The 22,070-nt window shown below is 53.1% G+C and overlaps 1 protein-coding gene across 11 annotated transcripts in view; it reads right to left on the reverse strand.

Moving 5' to 3' along the window:
* Positions 1 to 22,070, reverse strand: part of Csnk1e (casein kinase 1 epsilon) — a 36,109-nt gene that overhangs the window by 8,423 nt on the left and 5,616 nt on the right. For 4 of the 11 annotated variants that reach the window (XM_074084485.1, XM_074084477.1, XM_074084479.1 and 1 more), the window contains 4 exons: positions 12,689 to 12,775; positions 2,416 to 2,526; positions 2,131 to 2,279; positions 371 to 599 (listed from right to left, as the gene is read on the reverse strand). In XM_074084485.1, the coding sequence (XP_073940586.1) occupies positions 371 to 599; positions 2,131 to 2,279; positions 2,416 to 2,526; positions 12,689 to 12,764 (565 nt within the window). In that variant the 5' untranslated portion in view covers positions 12,765 to 12,775. Of the gene's footprint in view, positions 1 to 370; positions 600 to 2,130; positions 2,280 to 2,415; positions 2,527 to 8,520; positions 8,677 to 12,688; positions 12,776 to 12,983; positions 13,000 to 14,959; positions 14,979 to 16,275; positions 16,407 to 22,070 lie in introns of those variants that run through there. The other 7 variants (XM_074084481.1, XM_074084480.1, XM_074084478.1 and 4 more) reach the window with 6 other exon arrangements.

The raw sequence follows: 22,070 nt of genomic DNA on the forward strand, positions 1-22,070 counted from the left end.
CAACTCAGTTTGGGCTCAGTTTTTCCAGCTCAGGCACCATTTACTCCACAACTGTGAGTGGGCACCCATCGCCCCCTCTCCTGGCCCACCCCACAGAGGGAAAAAAGCTATGACATGAGGTTCAACCTGGCTCTGGAATTTGCTAAGCTGCACACCCTTAAGCAGCCTCCATTACCCAGTGACAACAGTGGGAAAATGCTGTCAGCCCTCAGCAAGGAGGCCTCAAGAGTGAACAGGGCCATATGAAGATGGATAGCACACCAGCTCTGCTTATGAGGGGGAGACATGGACAAGCCCAGGCTCAGGGCAGATGGGCTAGAGATCTTCCTAGCGAGGTGGGCGGGGGTGGGAACCAGGCCAGCTCACTCACCGATGCCCAGGTGGGTGTTGATGGAGGCGTAGCGCGCCGTCCCGGTCAGGTTCTTGTTCTCCCGGTAGGGGATGTGCTGGTGGGTGCGGGCGTCCCTGTACTTCTTGGCCAGCCCAAAGTCGATGATGTACACTAGATTGCCCTTCTTCCCCAGCCCCATCAAGAAGTTGTCAGGCTTCACGTCCCGGTGGATGAAATTCTTGGAGTGGATATATTCAATACGGCTGATCTGGGCAGGGGAGGAAACAGCAAATCATTTGCCAAGTGTTCAACTGCAGGGCTATGACCAGGCATGATGGCAAATGCCCGTAATTCCAGCTTCCCAGGAGTGGGAAATAGGAGGATCATGGTCTGAGGCTGACCCTGGGCAAAAACTCAAGACCCTACCTGAAAAATAACTAAAGCAAAAAGGCTTGGGTCTGAAAGCTGGGGCCACAGGGACAATCAGGTCAGGAGGAGCATGGAGGAAGCCTAAACTCAGCAAAAGCGAGAGAGATGGAGTGCAAAAGACAGGACTATCACTTGGCTACCAAAGGATGCCAAAGTCAGCAGACACACAGCCCTTTCTTCCTTGTGATTTTTTAAAAACTTGGATGAACACCCATGCTAGTGCTATGTCCTCTGGACCTCAGGCTCCCCAGGGCTGAGCACCTTCAGGAGCTTTTGTGAGTTTCACCCTCTGGGTATCTGATGACCCTCCTCTTATATACACGTGGCTCCAAAATGCAGGGCATTCACAGACATTCTGTAGGCAAGCCACAGACCAAGATCACAACAAGTGCACACCCCAGGTCTCCAAAATTCTATGGCTTTACGTAACTTACATACGTGTTATTTTGTTTTTTTTTTTTTTTTTGCAATGTTGAGATGGAATTGAGGACCTCACACATGGTAAGCACACAATCTGCCAACTGAGCCACACCCCAGCCCTGGTTTTAGCTTTCTATCATTTTCTTGTATTGCTTTTGTTTTCAATTTTTTTGGTGGTGCTGGAGTTTGAACTCAGGGCTTCATGCTTGCTAGGCAGGTGCTCTATTACTTTTTAGCCCCACTTCCAGCCTTGTTTTGTTGTCCATTTTTGAGACAGTCTATGTAGCCCAGGATGGCCTCAAATTCAAGATCTTCCTGCTTCAGCCTCCAGAGTGCTGGGATCACAATGTAAGCTGCTGCCATGCCCAGCTTTGTTTTACCCTTCGAAGTTTCTTTTTTGTTGTATTGGGGTTTGAACTCAGAGCCTTAAGCTTGCTATGAAGGCACTCTACCACTTGAGTCACAGCTCCAGCTGGTTTTCTAAAAAAGCTTTCCTCTGTGTATCAAGGGCTATAGGACCTCCTACCTACTCTGCCTGAGCACGGCATGGAACCTCACTTAATTCCCGTACCAGGTGACTACGTCTCAAAGAGGCTTAGCAATTCGCCTTGAGTCATCACACTGGGACAGGACCCAGACCTGTGTGATGGCTGGCTTTAGAATCTCTGAGGGCAAAATCTCAGGGCCCTACCGCCGGAGGCTGATCTGGCAAGTCTGCAGTTGGGCCTGGCATCTGTATTTTAAACAAACACCGCAGGACTCTGAAGCAGCTAGCCAAGGTTCCCTGATCCAGGAACCAGGCTTGTCCTCTACCCCAGCATCCTCCAGGATGACCAGGGGTCAGGTGCCCTGCAAGCCCACTGGCACGATGGAGAAGCAGAGATCAGGAAGGAGGCAAATTGCCCAGCAGGATAAGTTACCCGAGCAGGGTGCAGAGGTGGGGAACTCACCATCTGGTCGGCCAGCAGCAGCACTGTCTTGAGGCTGAACTTGCGGGAACAGAAGTTGAAGAGGTCCTCGAGGCTGGGCCCCAGCAGCTCCATGACCATCACGTTGTAGTCCCCCTCGGCCCCACACCACTTGATGGATGGGATTCCCACTGGGGCCAGGGAAAAGGGACTGTCATGGGCAGTCACTCCCCACCTGTACCTTCCACATCCCACATGTCTGCACCATCCTGCCTCCCCTCTTCCTTCACTGCTGCAACCCCACCCCTCAGCAGGACCCCGCCTCACCTCCCCCCTGCATCATCTTGTAGAACTTGCTCTCGATGTGTAGCTGCGGGTGTTTTGTTTTCACACACTCGAGCTTGATGGCCACTTCTTCCCCAGAGGCAATGTTGGCACCTGCCGGGGCAGAGGAAGCAAAGGATCAGGGTCACCTGTGGCTGGCCAAGTAGTCCCCACTTAACATGTCTGAGGTTGCTGTCCCTGGGCCCAGGGCCACTGGGGTATCTACCCCTAAGGAGCTTGGTGTCTCTTGGGGAGAATGGAAAGAAGGTGGGGACTGTGGGGCACAGGGGGGGAAGGAGCTCAGCAAAGGCTTCCTGAGCATGGGGTGACAGGGGAACTGGTGAGATATCTCAGGAGCCTGATGCTGGAGGGGGCCTCAAAAGGCTCAGACCATCTTCAACTATAGAGTTGAACTATAGACTATCTCAACTATAGAGACAGGCCAGGTCACTGGGGTGTGTTGGGCTGAGGTGGTGTGTAGAGAAGGGGCCAGGAGCCCAGTGGAGATTGGTGTGTATATTCCTCAGGAAGGGGATGGGCCCAATAATAATCCCCCCCCACATCAATGCTGACACCTTCAAAGATAGTCCCACGCCTCTGACCCCAACACCTGCCTCTTTCTTTCACTTTATCCTCATCCCTATTACTTAGATGAGAAGAAAACTAAGACCTAGCCAGAGTCATGTGACTCTACAATATGGCAGACTCAAGGGTGAACCCCAGCTTGGCTGGCTTCTGAGTCTGGCATGAGGGCCCTAACTACACCTCTGCCTCTCCCCAACTCCTTGGTTCTCATGTGCAATCACGAGGGCCCCTGCTTAAGAAAAAACCCTCACACACACTGAAGTCCTTCTCTCGACTGAGGTCCAGCCTATGGCTCAAGAAGTTACAAGAGGCCAGACACAGGCTCACACCTGAAATCCCAGCTAAGGCCAGCCCAGTCAAAAAGTGCAAGACCCTATCTGAAAAATAACTAAAGCTAAAAGGCCTGGGGGTGGTGGTGGTATGGCTCAAGCAGTAGAGCACCTGCCTAGCAAACTCGAGGCCCTGAGTTAAGAAAGAAACAAACAAGTTGGGCAGAGGTGGCTCACACCTGTAATCCTAGCTACTCAGGAGGATCGCAATTCAAAGCCAGCTCCAGGCAAATAGTTCTCAAGACCCTATCTTGAAAATACACAACACAAAAAGGGCTAGTGAAGTGGCTCAAGTGGTAGAGCACCTCCCTAGCAACCATGAGGCCCTGAGTTCAAACCCCAAAAGCGGGGTTGGCAGGTGCCATGTTGGCCACAAATGTGGCAAGAAGCAGCCCCTGAAATGCCCAAGCAGGCTAAGGAGATGAATGAGGAGGATAAGACTTTTAAGCAGAAACGAGAAAAGAGCAGAAGAAACTGGAGGAGATAAAAGTGAAAGCACAGGGAAGGGCCCCCTGGCCAAAGGTGGAATTAAGAAATCTAGTTAAAAAGTCAGCTGTTCTCGGGATGAAGTGGCCCTGACTCCATATTCCACTCCTGTTTAAACACCTGGATCCCCTGCCATAACATTTTTTTTTTGCCACCGACAGCTACAATGAAGTGTTGTTGTGCATTTAAGAATAAACTTTTATTTATAAACAACAACAGAGTGGCTCGTTGTGCCTAGTTTATCAGCTGCCATCAGCCATTTGAATCTCAGCCATGAATTTAAAGTAAACTCAGCCTAGAATCCTGCCAGCTTCTGTTCTTTGGTCTTTTTTGTACTCTGAATTCTGTGTTACCTCAAATTAAACCAACTCACTTGAAAGGTGAAAAACCAACCAAACAACAACAAAAAACAAGTCCCAAGAAAGACCAAATCTAAAGGGCACTCAGTTTCCCCAGCTCCACAGGTGAGCTAGGTTGGAGAGTCAGGTGTTTCCCTCACAGGGCCAGGAGGGACTCTAACTGCAGGAGTAGAGCAGTTGTCACACTGGCCCCCATGCAGACCAAATAATCAGGAGACACAGACATGAGAAAGCTCAGGGCAGGACAAACCAGCACGTCCAATCAAGAAAAGGCTGGGACCAGGTAAGAGGCATCTGGGCACAAGTGGCTCACACTACAGCCAGGAGAAACACCAAGCACAGCAAGAATGCTCCTAAGACATTTTTTAAAAAGAGCATGACTGGGCATCTCAACCCCTTGACTGGGCAACACTCCTCCCCAGCACAGCAGGGAGAGGACAAGGACACCACGAGAATCACCCACCCAGACGCCCAGCAGTAGCAGAGGCTCAGAATGACGTGATCACACAAGGAATTCCAGAGGACAGCAAAGGGGTGGACAACAGCTTCACAGAGCAGCAGAGCCATGCCTGGTTCTTCAACTTGGGTCAAACAGTGGCAGCAGCCTCTTTACAAGAGCCAAATGACGGGAACAATCTGCATGTCCAGCAGAGGATGGAGAGATGGAATGGGGCCATCCATAAAATGGAGTATTATTCAGCCACAAAAAGGGATGGAGTGGCTGGGCGCAGTGACTCACGCCTGTAGTCCCAGCTACTCAGGAGGTAGGGATTGGGAGTTTTGCAGATCAAGGCCAGCTCAGCCCCACCCACCCCCCCAAAAAATTGGTGAGGCCTCCCCATCTCAATCAATAAGCCAAGTATGGTGGCATGGCCTGTCACCCCAGGTATGCAGGAGGCCATAGGTAGGAGGATCAAGTCTGAGGCTGGCCCCAGCAAATGAGGCACTAACTAAAGCAGAAAGAGCTAGAACCATAGCTCAAGTGATAGAGTACTTGCCTAGCAAATGCGAGGACCTGAGTTCAAACGCCAGTACTACCCGCCAAAAAGAGTGGTGAAAGTGCTACCACATGGATAAGCCTTGTAAACATGATCCTGGGTGGAAGGCGCCAGACTCAAAAGGACAAACAGTGCAGGACTCAATTCAGAATGCCAGAAAAGGCAAATCCTTAGAGTCAGGAAGTAGAACGGTAGTTGCCAGGGCTGGGGAAGGGACACGGGGAGTGGCTGCTTGGTGGGTATGGGGCTCCCTTCCAGAGCACAGGTGAAGCGTGCTGGAACTGGATAGAGTTGTGGTTGCAAAGCACTGCAGTAAGTGTCACTGAGCCTCTTGTGCTTTATTTTTGAGACAGGGTCTCATTACCATATAGCCCAGGTTGGCCTCAAATTCTTGATCGTCCTGCCTTAGCCTCTTGAATACTGGGATTACAGATGTGAGCCACCCTGCCCAGCTTTGAACTGTACACTTTATATACAGTTTATGCCGGGCCCTGGTGGCTCACACCTGTAATCCTGGCTACTCAGGAAGCAGAGATCAGGAGCATCATGGCTCAAAGCCAGCCCAGGCAAATAGTTCGCAAGACCCTATCTCAAAAATATCCACCACAAAAAGGGCTGGCAGAGTGGCTCAAGGTGAAGACCCTGAGTTCAAGCCCCAGTACTACAAAAAAATAAAACGGAAAAAGCCTATTTTTATGCTATGTGAATTTCACCTCAATTTTTTATAAAGGTAGAAAAAGCAAGTGACAGATAAAGCAAGGTTCTATTTGTCTCCATTTTAAAGCACACAACACTAACATATAGTTTACGGATATAAACATGATAAAACTCAACTAAAGGGAGTAATTTAAAATGTCAGCTGGTGGTTACCGCTGGAAGGGGAAGGAGGAGGGCAAGGTGGTGAGGGTCTCCAGGGGCCTTTAAGGTAACGGGAAGATCCTTCCCTTTCAGGTAAGTGCTGGGTAGGGAAGGGTCCCACGTAACTTAGGGTGAAGCAAGGCTCCTTTATCCCTCATTCAATATCCAAAAGCCATTAGGGGAAGAAAAGCTCCCTCCCCTCCAAAAAAAAGGTGCCTTCTGTGTGGCAAAACCACCAGAAATAAAGCCGAAAGAAAACCTGCAATTCGTCTCCCAGGCAAAGCTAACAGATAATGAGCTTCCACAAATCCATAGGAAAGACTCGACAGGAAACAGGGCGAAGGACGAAGGACGTGAGCAGGCACTTCCTTGAGAAGGAGATCATTAATATGAATGGCTTACTCATAGCAAAGGATGCTTGGCCTCCTTAAGAGAAATGCAAATTCAAATGGTCCCCAAAGACCATTTTTCAGCTAGGATTGTCAGAGCCCCAAAACAAGATAGCATGTTTGTTTGTTGGCAGGGCCACAGGTGGTTGGCTCTGCTCCTCAGGCTGCTGGAGGGAGAACGGGCCGACTTCTAGAGCAGGAGTGGCAGTTTTGCCATGGCCCAGCTCTGCCCAGCACCTCCACTTCTGGGGGTTTGGACCACACCCTCTCGTGGTGGAAATGAGGCCTGGACAAGGCTGTCCACTGTAGACTGTTGCAATGGCGACAACCTGAAAACCACTGAGGACTGTTGAAGAACAGCCTATCTGTACAACAAAACCCAATGGGAAGAGAATGAGAAAGCGCTCTCGTGCAAAGGTGGACCATCTCCAAGACACAGGAAGTGAAGATGCAAAGTACAGGACATGCATTCTGTGTTCTCTTTTCAGGTACAAAAAACCTGGGGACAGAAGTATGTGTACTTGGCTACGTGAGAAGGATCAGGCTGGGCACAGGGCACCTCACTGGTTACCCGGTTATGTTGTCACTTACTTCAATGTCCTGGTTGAGATGTGACGTACACACTGCAGGTGAACTGCACCACACCGTGGCTTTGAGTGTGTTCACGAGGTTGTATAACCAACAATCAATTCTATGTTTTCACACTCCCCCCCAAACACCGACACCCTTTCGCATCACGCCCCACTTCCTCACACCGCCCCCCGCCCAATCCCAACAACACTAATCTGCTCTCTGTCTCTATGGATTCGCCTGTGGTAGACATTTCATAGAAATCAGACAACATGTGATCTTTTGTAAGCTGTTCTTAACAAACTTTTCTGTTTTGGTTTTTGGTTTTGTGTGTGTATTTTGATTTTTTTAGGGGTGGGTACTGGGGATTGAACCCAGGGCCTCACACTTGCTAGGCAAGTGCTCCTCTGCCGCACCACATTCCCAGCCCCCTTCCCCTTTCTTTTTTCTGATGGTAATGGGGCTTGAACTCAGGGCTTCCCACTTACTAGGCAAGTACTCTACTACTTGAGCCCCCTGCCATTTTTGCTTTAGTTAATTTTGAGATAGGGTCTCAAGTTTATGCCCTGGCTTGGCTTGGACTAAGAGCCTACTTATGCTTCCCATGTAGCTGACAGGCATGTGCCACCATGCCCAGATTTTAGTTGAGATGGGGGTCTTGCTAACTTTTTGCCCAGGCTGGCCTCCAACCTCTCAATTGTGATCCACCCAATCCCTACCTCCTGAGTAGCAGGCTTTACAGGCAGAAGTGACCACAGCTGGCCCCTTTTTTATTTCTATTCTGAGACAGGCCTCAAACTTGTGACCCTCCTGCCTCAGAGCCTGAGTAGCTGGATTATGGGCACACACCACCACACCCAGTCTTGTATTTTGATTTAAGAGCTGTGTAAAAGTAGAATAGATGACTAAATTCAGTGAGCAATGGGAGAAACACTAAGTTTCCAAGTTGTAAAATACTTTTGACACATCAACACTCACCACTCAGTAGAGCCCACAGGTTTCCAGGGGGCCAGGAGGACACAGCACAGGAAGAGAGCTGCAGTGCCCTACAATTCACTGTCATGCCCCATCTTGACGTGGGCACAAGAGGCAAGAGTATGCAGTGGGTGAAAGTGTCCTGCCTCTGCCATCTCCTAGCCAGGGGGCCTCGGGTAAATCACTGACCCCTCTGTGCCAGGTGCCACATCTGCATACCTTGGCGGAACCCAGCTCGCATGGCTATTCTGCCACACCAGTGAGTTTAGCAGAGTCCCTGACACACGGTTACTGCTCCACAATGTGAGGGCTAATAAGGAACGACAGGCTCGGGCTAGAGAGATGAGCCAGTATTGGGAGTGAGGTGGTGGTGTGGCAGAAGCTGCCCACATGGGAGCAAAGGAAGCAGAAATAAGTGACACTTTGGAGGAAGGGATTGTCTCCTTAGAGGGAGCACAGCCAGAGCACCGCCAGAGCACCTGGCATGGGGAGCAGGACCGTGCCAGACACACAGAAGTCATGACATGTGCAAAGGCTGGACAGAAAGGGGCATAGCTACCTCTGAGTTGCTTGATGTGGTGGGAGCCCGGGTAGCTGAAGAAAACAGAGGAAGCTGGGCGCTGGTGGTTCACGCCTGCAATCCTAGCTACTCAGGAGGCAGAGATCAGGAGGATTTCAGTTCAAAGCCAGCCTGGGCAAATTGTTCACGAGACCCTATCTTGAAAATATTCAACACAAAACAGGGCTGATGGAGTGGCTCAAGTGGTAGAGCACCTGCCTAGCAAGTGTAAGGCCCTGAGCTCAAACCCAAGTACTGCCCAGAAAAAAACAAAAAAAACCAGAGGGTTAGTGGAGACTTGAGGGGGAGGGAGAACCAGGAGGAGGCCACTGTTGCTGTCCAGGCAGGAGCTGAAGGTAGCCCTGCTCAGGCAGGGTGCAGACAACAATGACACCTGAGGCAGGGCCTTTAGCACTGCTTGGGTGACTCAGCAGACATGCAAAAGGAAGAGAGGCCTGAAAGGTGCAGGGCAGTCCCCTGAACTCTGACACTGTCCTGCTAGCACTACTGCTTGCATGTCCTTGACACACTGAAAAACCAACACACCAAAGGTCAAATGACCATATGCCATGCAACTTCCCAGGGTCAGGCACTGGAACTGTTAGGCAGTCTTCCGACCCCAGAGCGCAGAAAGCCTTGTGCCACGATTGTCTCCTCCACTACCAGACCCTCATGGCCTTGGATTCCCACCAGGAAGTAGCCAGTCTTTTCTGATTTCCCTTAGTTCTCCCAACCACTAAGCTAAGGTTCAGAGAGGTAAAGTAACTGGCCCAGGTCAGACAGAACCTGGTGGAGCACAGCCAGGACTTGAGATGCACAGGTAGTCCTGAGCGTGGAGCAGATGAGATGGGGCAGGGCTGCCCTGGAACTCTGCCCACCTTCCGTGTAAGAAACAAAGGGCAACTGGCCTGGAAAGGAGATAGGGCAGAGGATGAGAGGGGAGCCCGGGGGGGGAAGAGGTGGTTGGGCTAGGTGTGCTGGAAAGGGGCCAGGTAGGCAAAAGCCTGGAAGTCAGAAGGAATGGCCCCATGTCAGGTACAGAAGAACATGGCTGACGGGTCAGATACAGCAGCATCATGCAGGGCCTAGTCAGTCCCCCAAACAAACTTGGAGGCAGAGAAGGGAAGGAGCCTGGCTAGCCCCAAAAGGCCTAGAACACTGAGAAGCGGTAGGTGGGGAGGGTGGTAAGCAACCCCATATGGGAGCTCAAGCCAGACACTCTCACAGACAGACCCATGAACCTGGTGATCCACAGGGTAAAGGGTGAAGCCCATCTGCTCCAGCAGCAGCAGCAGCAACTCCAGCTCCCACCTATCAGAGGACTGCAGTTTTCCCCGCACCAACTCTCACCCCATAACTACCTGTCCAGGGAGCATTTTCTTCCCTTCAGAGTTGAGAACCAGAGATTCAAAAAGGTCTGGAGTTCCCCAGGATACGAAGACAGTGAGAGACCAGCCCTAGCCACCTCTAAGGCCCTTAGCAAAAGGGTTCCACTGTCCTTGTTGCCGCCTTATGATGCCAGGGGTGGCAGACCTACAAGGGAGCTGTGGGCCTCACAGACACACCAACCATGTGCTCACCCAGTACATACGTGCCCTTGGTAGATCCTGGAAAGCAGGGTTTGGAAGCCATGCCTGGCCCCACCTGTAGAGGCCATCTGGAGTCAGGCCCTGGCTTGGGCACCAGTGGTGAGAATGTGGCCAACACTCTAAACAAAGGGAGCCAGCAAGACCAGCTGGGGAAGCACTACAGTCACCGCTGTTCCCACACCAGTGCCAGCAGGAGGTGCACCAGCAAAGGCTGGAGAGTGGAAGAACTGGCTCCCTCCCCCATATAGGCCAAGAGGACCAAGATCCTTGGAAAACAGCAGCTGCCAACTGAGCCTGAGGGTGGGACACAGAGGAAAAGCACCACTGCTGGGCCCATGCAGGCATTGTATATGCCAGGGTCTCATCACATCGCTCTTCACAACTCCATCTTCCAGAGGAAAGCCGAGGCTGGGGAAGGCCTGCCTAGCTAGAGGGCTTTAGCTAGTTAGAGGGAAGGAGCTGACACAAGCAGGAGTAAACCTGGACTTAAGATTTTAAAATAAACAAGATAACTCTGTGGATAAACAGGAAGCCCTGCCCCTAAGGGAGGCTCAACACATGAGCCAGGGACACTGGCTTTTCTGAGTGACCTTGGGCTTTCCCTCCCTCTCTGTGGGCCTTCCATGTCCCTTCTGCAGAAAAAGGGCCAGGACAGGGTGCTGCCTGAGAGCAGGTGACTCTTGTGTGCCAAGAGCTGCCTCTGTGTCCTTCAGTGTTGAGCCTGACAGCCTATAATGGGGAGGGGTCTTTACACCCACTCCAAGTTCACTAACAGAAGATGGTACCCCTGTTGCATAGACAAGAATATTAGCGCTCAGAGAAAGTGATTTATCCCAGGTAACACGGCAAATAAGGGAAGACTGGAAACCTGAGCCTAGCCCTGTCCCCAAATCTCAATCCTCTGCCATCTTGCAGAGTGAGGCTTTGCATGCTACAGTCCCTATTTTCTCATTCATTCACTTGATGAGCTTTCACTAGACATGCACTGTGGGCCTCCTCCTGGGAGGAGCCTGCGGATGCAGAGAACACCTTGATTTTACCTATTTATCTTTTGAGCGGGGATCTGTGTTGCCCAGGTTGACATTGAGCTCTAGGCTCAAGTTATCCTCTCACCTCATCCTCTCCAACAGTTGGCATCACAGGTGCACACCACTATGTCCAGTTAGAGAAAACCTTTAAACCACCTACTACTGCACACTCTCCTTCCCTGTCCTGTTTATAGGGGAGAGTGATCTGTAGGGCGCTTGACAATGAATGCCCTTTCAGCTGGCACTTCACAGTTTACAAAATGCTCTCCTGCCACCATTTCATTTGTGCCTCATAAGAGTACTTGGACAATCAGGCAGTGTCAACACACACACTTTACAGATGGGGACACTAAGATTACAGGGTAACCACCCAAAGCAAGCTCTAGACCTCAGGTCTGTCTCCCACATTCTGTCTTGTATATTCTCACTCAATACAGCTGTCAGTGGAAAGGCTGTCTTTGGAGTTTTCTGATGTGACCTTGGGTGGTCACCTTGACCATGCTACACCTCAGTTTCATCAGCAGATCTCCAGAAGCTGCCCTGAGGTCAAACACATTCAGATAAGTGCTAAGAGGCTGTGCACAGCCCTCCCTGGTCCCCTCTGAGGCTCCCAGACTTCATACTCCAAGGGGTCTGGAACTCTGACCACTGAGGAAGAGAAAGTCTTACAGTCTGAATTAATGAACAGCACACTGACTTGTCGTTTTTCTCTGCCCACAACAAAACTGATTGCCTTTCCTTGTTCAAGGATTGAAACAGAGGCAGAGATGTGGCTCAGGCCTGCTTCGGAGGGCTCAGGGACGAAGACAAGAATAAACCCCAGGGGACTTGCCATCTTACCCTAACAACTCCAACCACCAACCCATCTCCAATTACCAACCAAAATCTCTCCCCTGCAGACCAACACCTGCAAAGGAAGGGTCTGACTCATGCCCTCAGCTCCCCCACAGGCTAGAAAAGTAGCATTCAAAGGCAGAGGCCTCATTTCTCTCAGGCCAGAGGGCAGAGATACCAGCGCCTTGCTAAAATGACAGCATCAGAACAAACAGACGTCTAACAGGAAGCACATCCGGAGTAAGAGTTCCCTGCAGGCGGAGACCCCTCCCCTTGTTGTTCCACAGCCTGCCTGGGCTGCATTCCAGGAGGCTAGATCACAGAGAGGAAGCCTCATGCGCAGGGCAAAGAGCGGTAACCCAGGCCCTGTACCCTGCATCTACCAGCATCCTCCAAGGACTCAAGAGACAGGGATGCCAACCCAGTCTAGGCTTTCCCACGCCCAGCTGGAGGCCCAGGTCAGCTGCAGCTGGAAATCAGGGCTAAAAATACCCTTTGGCCAGCACAGCAAGTGGGAGCCCCACCCCTCCCAGCTGTGAGGGGAGCCCCAGGCTGCCTCCCCTCCACCTGAGGCTTCCTTCCCCATCTGGACAGCCCCAGAGGCAAATCATGGAACTGGAGCAAAGTTCTGTCTTCAGAGCCTGAAATCCTGTACTCCTCCCTCCTCCTCATCCCCACGGCCATCCCAGCTCTCCCGCTGCAACAAGGAACACTTACCCAAGTAGATGTCTCCAAAGGACCCACTGCCGATCTTACGTCCCAGCCGGTATTTATTCCCCACACGAAGCTCCATGATTTACCCTGCTGAAGAAGGAAGCAGAAACACAGGGGGTCAGAGAATGGGGAGCTGCAAAGGAGACCCCCACCTTTTCCCCACAGAAGGCCAGGCAAAGCCACAAGGGACTTGAAAGGCTAGCATTCTCCCTCCCACTGCCCAGGAAGCAATTTGGCCTCCCTTTGCTTGAGGGCAACCACGTAGTCAGGTAATCAGGTAGCCCACACACCCACACACCTGGGGAACAGCTGAGGCAGGTCTAGAACAGGTTTCAGCCTAGCCTGGAAAAGGTGGAATTAGAGCCAAGGCCCGAGAGGAGACAGCCATGTGAGCATCTCTTTAGAGGACATTCATTCAGGGACCCTCTAATAGGAGCCTGTCAAGGGGGAGGCTGGTCACAATGGGCCAAGGCCCTGAAAGGGAAATCAGGGACAAAGGGGTAACAGGGACAGGGAGGGGATGCAGGAGCAGAAGGACCATGCATCTTTGGCTATCAGTGAATCTCTACAGCCCTAAGAAACCAAAGACCCAAAGTCTTCTCCAAGCTTCCCTGGAGCATGAACATCCCAAAAAAGGACCCTGGGCCCCAGAAAAGCGACCAAGACAAGAGGAATGAGATCAGCAGGAGTGGACCATCCTGCGGGCATTACCATGGTAACCAACAGCAAGTCCCACCTCCAGGGATAGGAGAGCAAATTGAAGAGAGGTACTAAGCCCCTTTAGGCCTCTGAAATGCCAGGGTCCCCCATCACCACCCCCCTGCCCAGGTTTCTAGTGCCTAGAACTAGGCAAGGCCTCCACAGCCCACTGGTCTTCCCAAGCACTGCTTCTGGCCAGACATGCTGGCTCTCAGAGTTCCCTGCAGGAGGGGTCTGACCCCCACTCAGGGGACCCCTGAGTCAACCCACTCTGCTCAGGGCATGAGAACCTCTCCCAAGCCTCTGCATGTTTGTCTTTGGACAGACTTTTGGGGCTGGCTTCATTCAAGTCTAGGAGGGAAGGTCTCCTGAGAGAGAGACCTGTATATACAGCGACTGCAGTGAACCAAGCTAGGTTTTTAAGTCATCAGTCCCTGTGGGGCAGAGGGGGTTCTGATTTGAACAGCTTCCCTCCTTACTGCAACCCACCCTGAGTGCCTCAAGCCTAAGACAATAGCACCTGGTCACCCTGGCAGGAACCCCTCTGTGCTGGCCTGGGGTAATGATCAGGACACCTGTGCTCCAGGTTAGCAAATGAGGACACTCAAAAGCCGGGGGCAGTTGTGACTACTGGGAGAACAGGAACAGTAAACTATGAAATAGAGAGGAAGAGGGGGATGTCCCTGAAATCTTGGTGTGCTTACATGAAGGCCAGTGTAGGTGACCAAATGGGAACTCAAAAAAGAAGAGGCCTTGCCAACACAGCCACCCCATCCAGCAGCAAGTCAGTGGCAGAGCCTCACCGATGATGACAGGACAGGGTGTCCTGATGGCCCATCTGGTGACCTCGCACCCTGACACACAGGTCTTATTTTATGCCAGGGCCAGGAGGCAAAACAGGAAGGTGGGAGAGTTGCTGTACTGGCATGAAGGAACTGCCCCTTCCCATGCCAAGGGCTACCACCAGCAGCCACACAGCCCAGCAAAGGAGCTGGGAGATTTACCCCACCGACGGTCAGGCCAAGCGCTTCAGCTGAGCAGAACCATGCTCCTGCCCAGGAAGGACACCCCAGGCCAGCAGCAGCTCTGGGGGATTTACTATGAGCCTTTCAACAGCTACAAGGGAGTGGCGTTCTCCCCATGCCAGCTGACCTCTAGGTGTTCCATCCGGGGCCTTTGCCCACATGCCTGGCCTGGCCCAGCTGAAGTAGCCCACAGCCACAACACTCCACATTTGCAGGAAACCTGCACGTCACTCACCCCATGTCCACACACTGTCCAACTTCTCAAGTGTGCACCACCAAAGGAAGACAGGCGGACAGCACAAAGAGCCCCGCTGGGGGTGGGGGGCGTGAGTGTGTATATACAGCCACCCCCAGCCCGGTTTCCACCAACACCAATTCAGAGACCACACACAAGGCAGCTGGGAAAGCCGCAGGTTAGGGAAGGAACATAAATACACCAGCATCCTATATTACATAAATACTCACACCAGGTTATATAAATACCCATGCCCTCTGTCTGGGTGTCTTACATAAATACACCGCACAAGACCCCCAGCTCCTTTCCACTCACCCGGCTGTCTGCAGAGAAGGGGAGGCGGGGTGCAAACCATCAGCCCTGCAGGAGCCTACAATTGCTCTGTGCTAGTCACCCAGTCTGGCAGGGTCTCCCCACCCCTGGGGGCCCAGGGCTCTAGGGAGAATGTAGCCTGTACCTGCACTCCTTCCCCCAGAAGCCCCCCAGAGGGGAGAGAAGGCATCATCAGGGAATGGCAGAAGCTTTCCAGTTCTTTGACTGCTTCTCCCATGGGGGCAGGGTGTGGTGGGGGAGATAAACAAAGTAAAAAAAAAATAAAAATAAAGAGCAGACACAAGCATTCAGGACACTCAGGAGTTTCAGCTGGCTGGACAAATTAGACAAACTACCAACCAGTGTGCAGCACGTGGGCAGGTTTTTCACTTCCTGACATCATTGCCCTTCCCCAGGAACAGGACCCTCAATGAACTGACTGTTAAAATAAAAACTGATGGGCATCCTAGACCAAAGGCAAAGGAGACCCAAACACAGGCCATCTGTTGGGATCTACTTAAGACACTGTATCCCTTCTCTCTCAGGGAGGTTTATGCTAAGGAGAAAATATGTCAGAAAACTCAGGGCAAAGTTGGGGAGGGGGCTCGCCTCCCTGAGTTGGGGCATTAAGAGGAGTTGGGAGCCCTCTGGTAGCTTGCCGTTCCACAGAGAGCTGCAGAACGTGGATTTCTCACACGCAGAAATGGGAGAATCCCGTCGGATACAAAACCCCCTCCCTTCCTCTCTCCACAAAGGAAAACAAAGCCGGTGGCCTGGGTGACCACGCACCCCATCACCTTAGGCCCTCCAAACACCCCATCCAACAAGCCGCGACAGCCTTGCTGACCCTGGATCTGGGGCACCAGGGAGAGGACAGGGACGCAGCTGATTGTCTGGTGAAACCTACAGAAGCCCAGGGTTTGGCCGGGAAATCCAAATCAACAGTACCGGGTGCCCCCCGCCCCTGCACCCCAATGCTAGGTCCCTTCCCTCAGGGTCGCCAAATCACAGCCCGGTGGCCGCTTCAGCAGCTGGGGCCTTGAAGGGTCCAGCTGGGGGAGGAGGCGGCGGGCTGGAGTGGGGAGGGCCTCCTCCGAGCAAGCCTACCAAATAACAGTCCCCCTCCTCCCTGTCCCCAGCCGCGCCTTTGTCCTCGCGGGCCGAGCGGGCGGCGCCCGGACTGCCCTCCCAGCCCCGGCGCGAACGCGCGTGTCCGCCCTCCGCTCCCTCCCTCTCCCGCAAAAACAAAGAGGCGGAGGGAGCCCCATTTCCCCCCAGGTTTGCGCCCCTCTGCGGGCCTGCGGCCCCCCAATATTTACCCCGCCGGGAAGGCGCCGGTGCCGGGCCGCTGCTCGGGGGGCTGCCGCGGGCGGGGGCGGCCCGCCGGGGCGGATGCCGGAGGATTCGCGGGGCCGCCCGGCGCGCCAGCCTCTCCTGGCCCAGCCGCCGCCGCCCTCCGCTCCGCTCGGCCCGACCGGGCTCTGGCTCAGGACTCCCGCCGCCGTCGCCGCCACCTCCCTCCTCCCGGCCGCCCGCCCCCGCCGCCGGCTCGCGCGCTCCCGGCCGGCGCGCGCCCGCAGCTCCCATTGAGCCCCGGGCCCGCCCGCTGATGTCATCCCCGGCCAGCCGCCGCCGCCCCGGAGGATTTAAAGGGCCCGCGCCCTGCGCCCTGCGAGCTTGGGGACGCTGGGGGGCAGCAGCCGAGAACTCAGTGCCCTGAGCCCCCCTCCCGCAGGATCCACGTACGGGAATGCGGCCTTGCGCGTGGGGCCGAGGAGCTCATGTAGGCACTGCCACCCGGGGACAGCACAGGGCACAGGTGGAGAAGGCACGGTGGGGGCAAGGGGAAGGAGGGCGCACAAAAGCCGGGATTTTCTATACCCAGAGCCTCCTCTCCCCCTGCCGGTTCTCTGTCCTCTGAAGGCTAGGGGACGGGGCCTTTCTCTAATGCAAAAGTGGCGTTAGAGAGTTGGGGCTCAGCCACCTCCAGGCTCCCAGCGCTGCGGAGACACAGACCAGGCAGATGAGGGGCCAGAGATGTAGGGGCGTGGATAAAGGCCCGGGGAGGTAACCTGGGCTCTGGCACACTCTCCCCCCAGAGAAAAAAATCAAAGGCAAAGATGCTTTTCTTCCCCCCAGCTCAACTCTCCTGTGATGAGCACAGAGGAGACCCTCAAATCCTAATCTTAGTCTCCCCCATTGAGTGAGGGACCTCTCCTATACACACACACTACCATGAAACCAACACTTGAGTCAAGAGTCCCAGGGGTACACTTTCAGTCAAGTCACTCCCAGCTCTAGCCCTAGGTTTCCCTAACTGCAAATGGGGAAGAAGGCCCCTTCCCTCCCCAGGTCACAGGAAATTAATTAAGGCCTCCTACCGGCTTCCAGAACAGTGGGATGAAAGACTCTAGCAGGGTTATTAAAACAATGATATTTACACTGTGCCATCCAAAGCTCCAAATCATGACACACCTACATTCTCACACACACAAATGTTGAGAGTGGCCAACAAAATGCCTGACCACACCACATCCAATCCGGAAGCACGGAGCCAAGGAAGAGTCACTTCCATAATAACCACATCTTCCCTCGAGCCTGAGGGACTGAGTCACACACTGTCCAAACTGGTGGTAGTTCTTTCAGATCAGGTCCTTTCATAGGCCAGGAGACTGTGGCCCAGAGAGGTCAAAGATTTTGCTCAGGATCACACAGCCCAGGAAGATGACCCTGTTCTTCCAAGAGGCCTTGGACACTGGGCCAAAGAGCCCATCTCCAAAAGCTGGAGAGTGAGGAGGAAGTTTCTCCCAGGAAGACACCTTGACATCTGGGGACCCGTCCTCATGCCACCCTTGCCAGGGCAAGGGGGTCACCAACCAGGTGGTGGACTTGGTTTGGACTGCATGGTATTTCTTGACTTTGTTTGGTTAATTGATTCCCAACTGGCAGATTTCATATCCCAGATCTACGCTCCTGACTTCTCTTGAAGCCTTGGTAACTCTGAGCACAGGTTTTCATCAGGCCCTTGGCTACACACAGCTTACCTGGGCAGCAGCCAGTCTCTTTGGTCAGAGCCCAAAGGCCCCATTCTATGTCCCCACATCAGCACAGGCAGTGGAACCCTGGTACTATTGAGAAGGAATGAATGCACCCCCTGTGTTCTCTTGTGCTCAACCCCCCAACCAAACCTTCCAACCTGGCCTTGCTTCCCAAATGTGGGCTCTCCCCTTCCTCAGCACCTACCAAGCTCCTAGCAGCTGTCTCATTTAATCCCTCAAACCATTTTTTCCCTGGCTTCCTGGGGGAATTAGAGGATACTTAGCACTTGCTTAAAGAGCACAGTTCAACCTGTCCAGAGACTGGAACCTGGGTCTAGCTGGAACAACTCTCCTTCCTAACCCATTACATGCCCTTAAAACAAAATTTCTTGTCTCCAGTGTGCTGGCCTTGCTTCCCCACATCCTGTCACCCGCCCTCCTCAACTTTCTAGAACTTACAGCCTATACCTCCCACCCCTTCCCCCCATAGAAGATCAGGTCAGTTTCCTGGGCCAACAGGTCTTAAGGACCCCTGGTCCACCCAAGATCTGCTAAGGAGCCCAGGATGCCTGGACCCTTCCAGTCTCTGCCGCAGTCTCTACCCACTGTCCCTTGGAGGGATGCACCCCACCCACTGTCACCCAATGAGTTGCATTGTGGGCAGGAATGCTCTTCCTTCCTACTCCCCCGTAAGTCCAAACTGTGAGTCCTTCTAAAAAGCTTTGCTGTTAAGCTCTAAGGGGAAACAGACATGACGCAAAACCTTGAGGAGGAGAGACAGCTGCTCGTTCTAGAGCTAGAGCCTGCCTTCTTGCTGAGTCGCTTTCAAAGACTGTCCTGAACTGATGCACAACTTTGAAGCCCAAGGGTGTGGCCAGCTGAAGGTTCCCTCGCTATTCTCTCACCCACCCAGAAGATGCACCGGGCTGCGCTCCCAGCTCGCTGGGGGCCACCCTGAATTTAGGTTGCTCCGGGTTGGATCAGGAACGGCAGCCCTCCTGGAATCTTTGCAAACTGACATTTGTATCTATTTCCTAATTTCAGAACCCTCAGACCACCTTGCACCCCAGAGCACTGGGCCAGGGTTCTGAGGGACATACAGCCCTGGAACCGCAAACCAGTGCAGATGGCATCAGTGATGGGGAGAAAAATTTCAGAACCTTGTGGGGGAGTCTGAGTTTTGACTGTGGACACATGAACTTACTAACCATCAAAGACAGTCCCTAAAATGGCCCTCCACAATCTGTCCTTAGTCCCTCAGCTCTCCTAACCTGGACTCCTCAAATGCGGGTTCCCTAGAATGAGTGTGGCAGGCCACCTAGTCCATTCTTCCCTGAGAGCCACCCTCCCTCCCTGGGACCTGACTCTGAAGTCACCTGCACAATATCTTCCGTCTCCTGACTTAAAATTTTAGCCTTCCACCTCGCCCAGGGCACTGCCTCTGCCCCTTGCATACTCCATTCCTCCCTCCTGCACCTAGCATTATCTAACATACTAGTTGTTGGTACCTTTTTTTTTTTTTTTTTGGACTGGCTCCCCCACTTAGAGGACTAAGTTGCCTGAAGGCAGGGAGTCAATGCTATTTTGAGCACCACTGTGTTGCCAATATCTAGAATAGTTTCTGGCACCTAGGAGGCATTTACCAAATAATGAGAGCAAACATGAGGCCCTATCCCCTGGCATGTGCCAGGCTCTAGAGACATCGCCTACATTGACTCATACAAGAGTCATGCAGAGGAAGCAGTGGCCTGACACACTGCTTTGCCCAGGCTAGTGAAGGACACAGTTCCAGGACCAGTCCCTTGTGCCCTCCATCTGACTTCTGGGGGACACAATCTGCTAGAGAAGCAATTCCGACCCCCAGGCAGAGAGCAAGGGCCCAAGGACATCCTTATCCCTCTCCGTTGATTTATGGCTCTGGAGACTAAGACCCAGGGAGGGCAAGAGCCTGGCCTAAGGTCCTGGGGAACCTGAGGCAGGAGCCCCCAGGGTTAAGAAGCTGGCTTCAAAAGCTGATTCTGAGCTGGGTGTGAGAGGTCACATCTATAAGCCCAGTGACTATGGAGGCAGAGACAGGAGGATCCCAGTTCAAGGCCAGCCTGGGGACAAGGCAGACAATAACAACTTAGCCCAGAAGCTCAAGGTAGGAGCTCCAGTAGTTGCTACTTTTACTGTTCTTACAAGAGAGCAGATTTAAATCCAGGTCACTTAACTAGGATTCCTTGTAGTGCTGCAGGTGCATCTTGGCCTCTTCCTGCCTTTCTTCATCCTTCCTCTGGAGCAGCTACCACCAGGCTTCAGAGCTGGGGTGGGTCAGAGGGCTGCAGACCTAGCTGGGCCCCGGTGAACCACTAGCCTCATCCAAATTGGTCAGGGCTTCTGAGGTCCCTGCAGGAAGCTTCTCCATGTCTCTACCTTCTCAGATCTTGCTCCTGTCTCTCTTCCATGAGCCTGAGGGGCAGGGACTCACTCAGGTGCCAAGAGGTTCCACCCTCCCCCCTTCCCCAACCTGAGGGTGCTGCCCCAGCCTCCTCGCCCAAGAAGGCCTTGGCTCCCTGTCCTCAGACCTTCCATGAGGTTACGCCCATTTCTGCAGGATTCCAGGGCAGTGCCTGGTCTTGTCTTTCAGGCTGCTCTCTAGGTGATCTTGACATGCAGCCATGTGGGTAAGGTAAGCCCCCAGCAGTGAATTCTCCCCACTCTTCCAATTCCAGGAGGGTGGAGTCACATGAAGTCCCAGCCTGAGTCTCAACCAGTCACTGGACTTCAGGGAACCTTGGAGAAACCACAGGCCCTCTCTGAGGAGGAGACTGGGCAAGGTGACCTCTACAGGTCTTCAGTCTCCCCCTCCATAAAGGAGGGGCTGACTAGATGTGGACTGGCATCTATGCTCCATGTCCAGGGTACCATTCTGAGAAAGACCCCAGGGTCACAGGAATCTGGACTCAGTAGTAAGGGGCTCTTCCTTTGCCACCTCCCTTTCCCAAAAAATAAGCAGCTACTATTAACTGTACCTCCAACTCTATTAGGAGCCCAGCCACCTCCCTCCATGTCTTTCACCTAGGTGCTACAGATTTTTTCCCAGGGCCTGCTATGATCAGGCCCCACCTGCCTCATTTCACACCTCACTTACCCTTCATTTATCACACCTCAGGGCCTTTGCACTTGTTATTCCCTTGGCCTAGAATGATCTTCCCCCAATCTTCAATGGCAACCTCCTGCTCATAGTTCAAAAACTACCTCCTCCCAGAAGCCTTCCTTGACCACAGTCTTAAGTGGGTTTCCTTTCTTTCTTTCCTTCCTCTATTGGTGAGACCCTGTTTTATTTTCTTTATGCTACTTAGGACTGGCTGAAAACATTAACTTATTTTTAATGCCCTTGAACATGCTGAGAGAGAGACAGACAGACAGGCAGACAGAGACAGAGAGAGACCCTGAGACTCTCGTATGTGCCCATAAATACATCATGAGCATGCTGAGTGTGGTCTAGAAGTGGGGCCCAACACTCTCCATCCCTGGGCCAGTCTGTGCCTCACAGCCTTGCCTGTCCACCCCTTCTCCTAGAGAGCTTTCTGTCCTTCTGCTCCACTGGGCCAGAGGTGGGCAAATCTCTCTGTGCTGATCTCCTTCAGGAAGTTCATCTGCAGAAGACCCAGGAATGCTCGTCACATGTCACACAGGTACAGGAGCACTGAACAAGTCCCCACATCCCCCAAAGGCACTTACCCTGCCCCCAGCTAAGCTCCCTACTTCCTTCCTTCCATCTACTGATCCCATCACCTTCCTGCCCCTCTGGGCTTGTCTGGTCCCTCTGCTTAGCGCAATGTCCCTTGCTTATGCAGCTGCCAGCTTTCGGAACGTGCTCCTTCCCCTCTCTGGGAAGCCGAGGGTTCCCATTCTGGGGACACAACCGCTCATTAGCTGGGCCTCGGGGGCAATGATGGTGGTTGAGGCTAATAAATCCTGGTTCCCACAATACTCCTCAGCTCAGCAGAGCTGACTCGACTCACCATGTCCTTGCCACACCACGTGTCTGTCCACAAACATTCCTGATGCCAGCTCCTTGCAGGGCCGGA

The sequence above is a fragment of the Castor canadensis genome, chromosome 8 (genome assembly GCF_047511655.1).
Source record: "Castor canadensis chromosome 8, mCasCan1.hap1v2, whole genome shotgun sequence".
Classification (NCBI taxonomy): domain Eukaryota; kingdom Metazoa; phylum Chordata; class Mammalia; order Rodentia; family Castoridae; genus Castor; species Castor canadensis.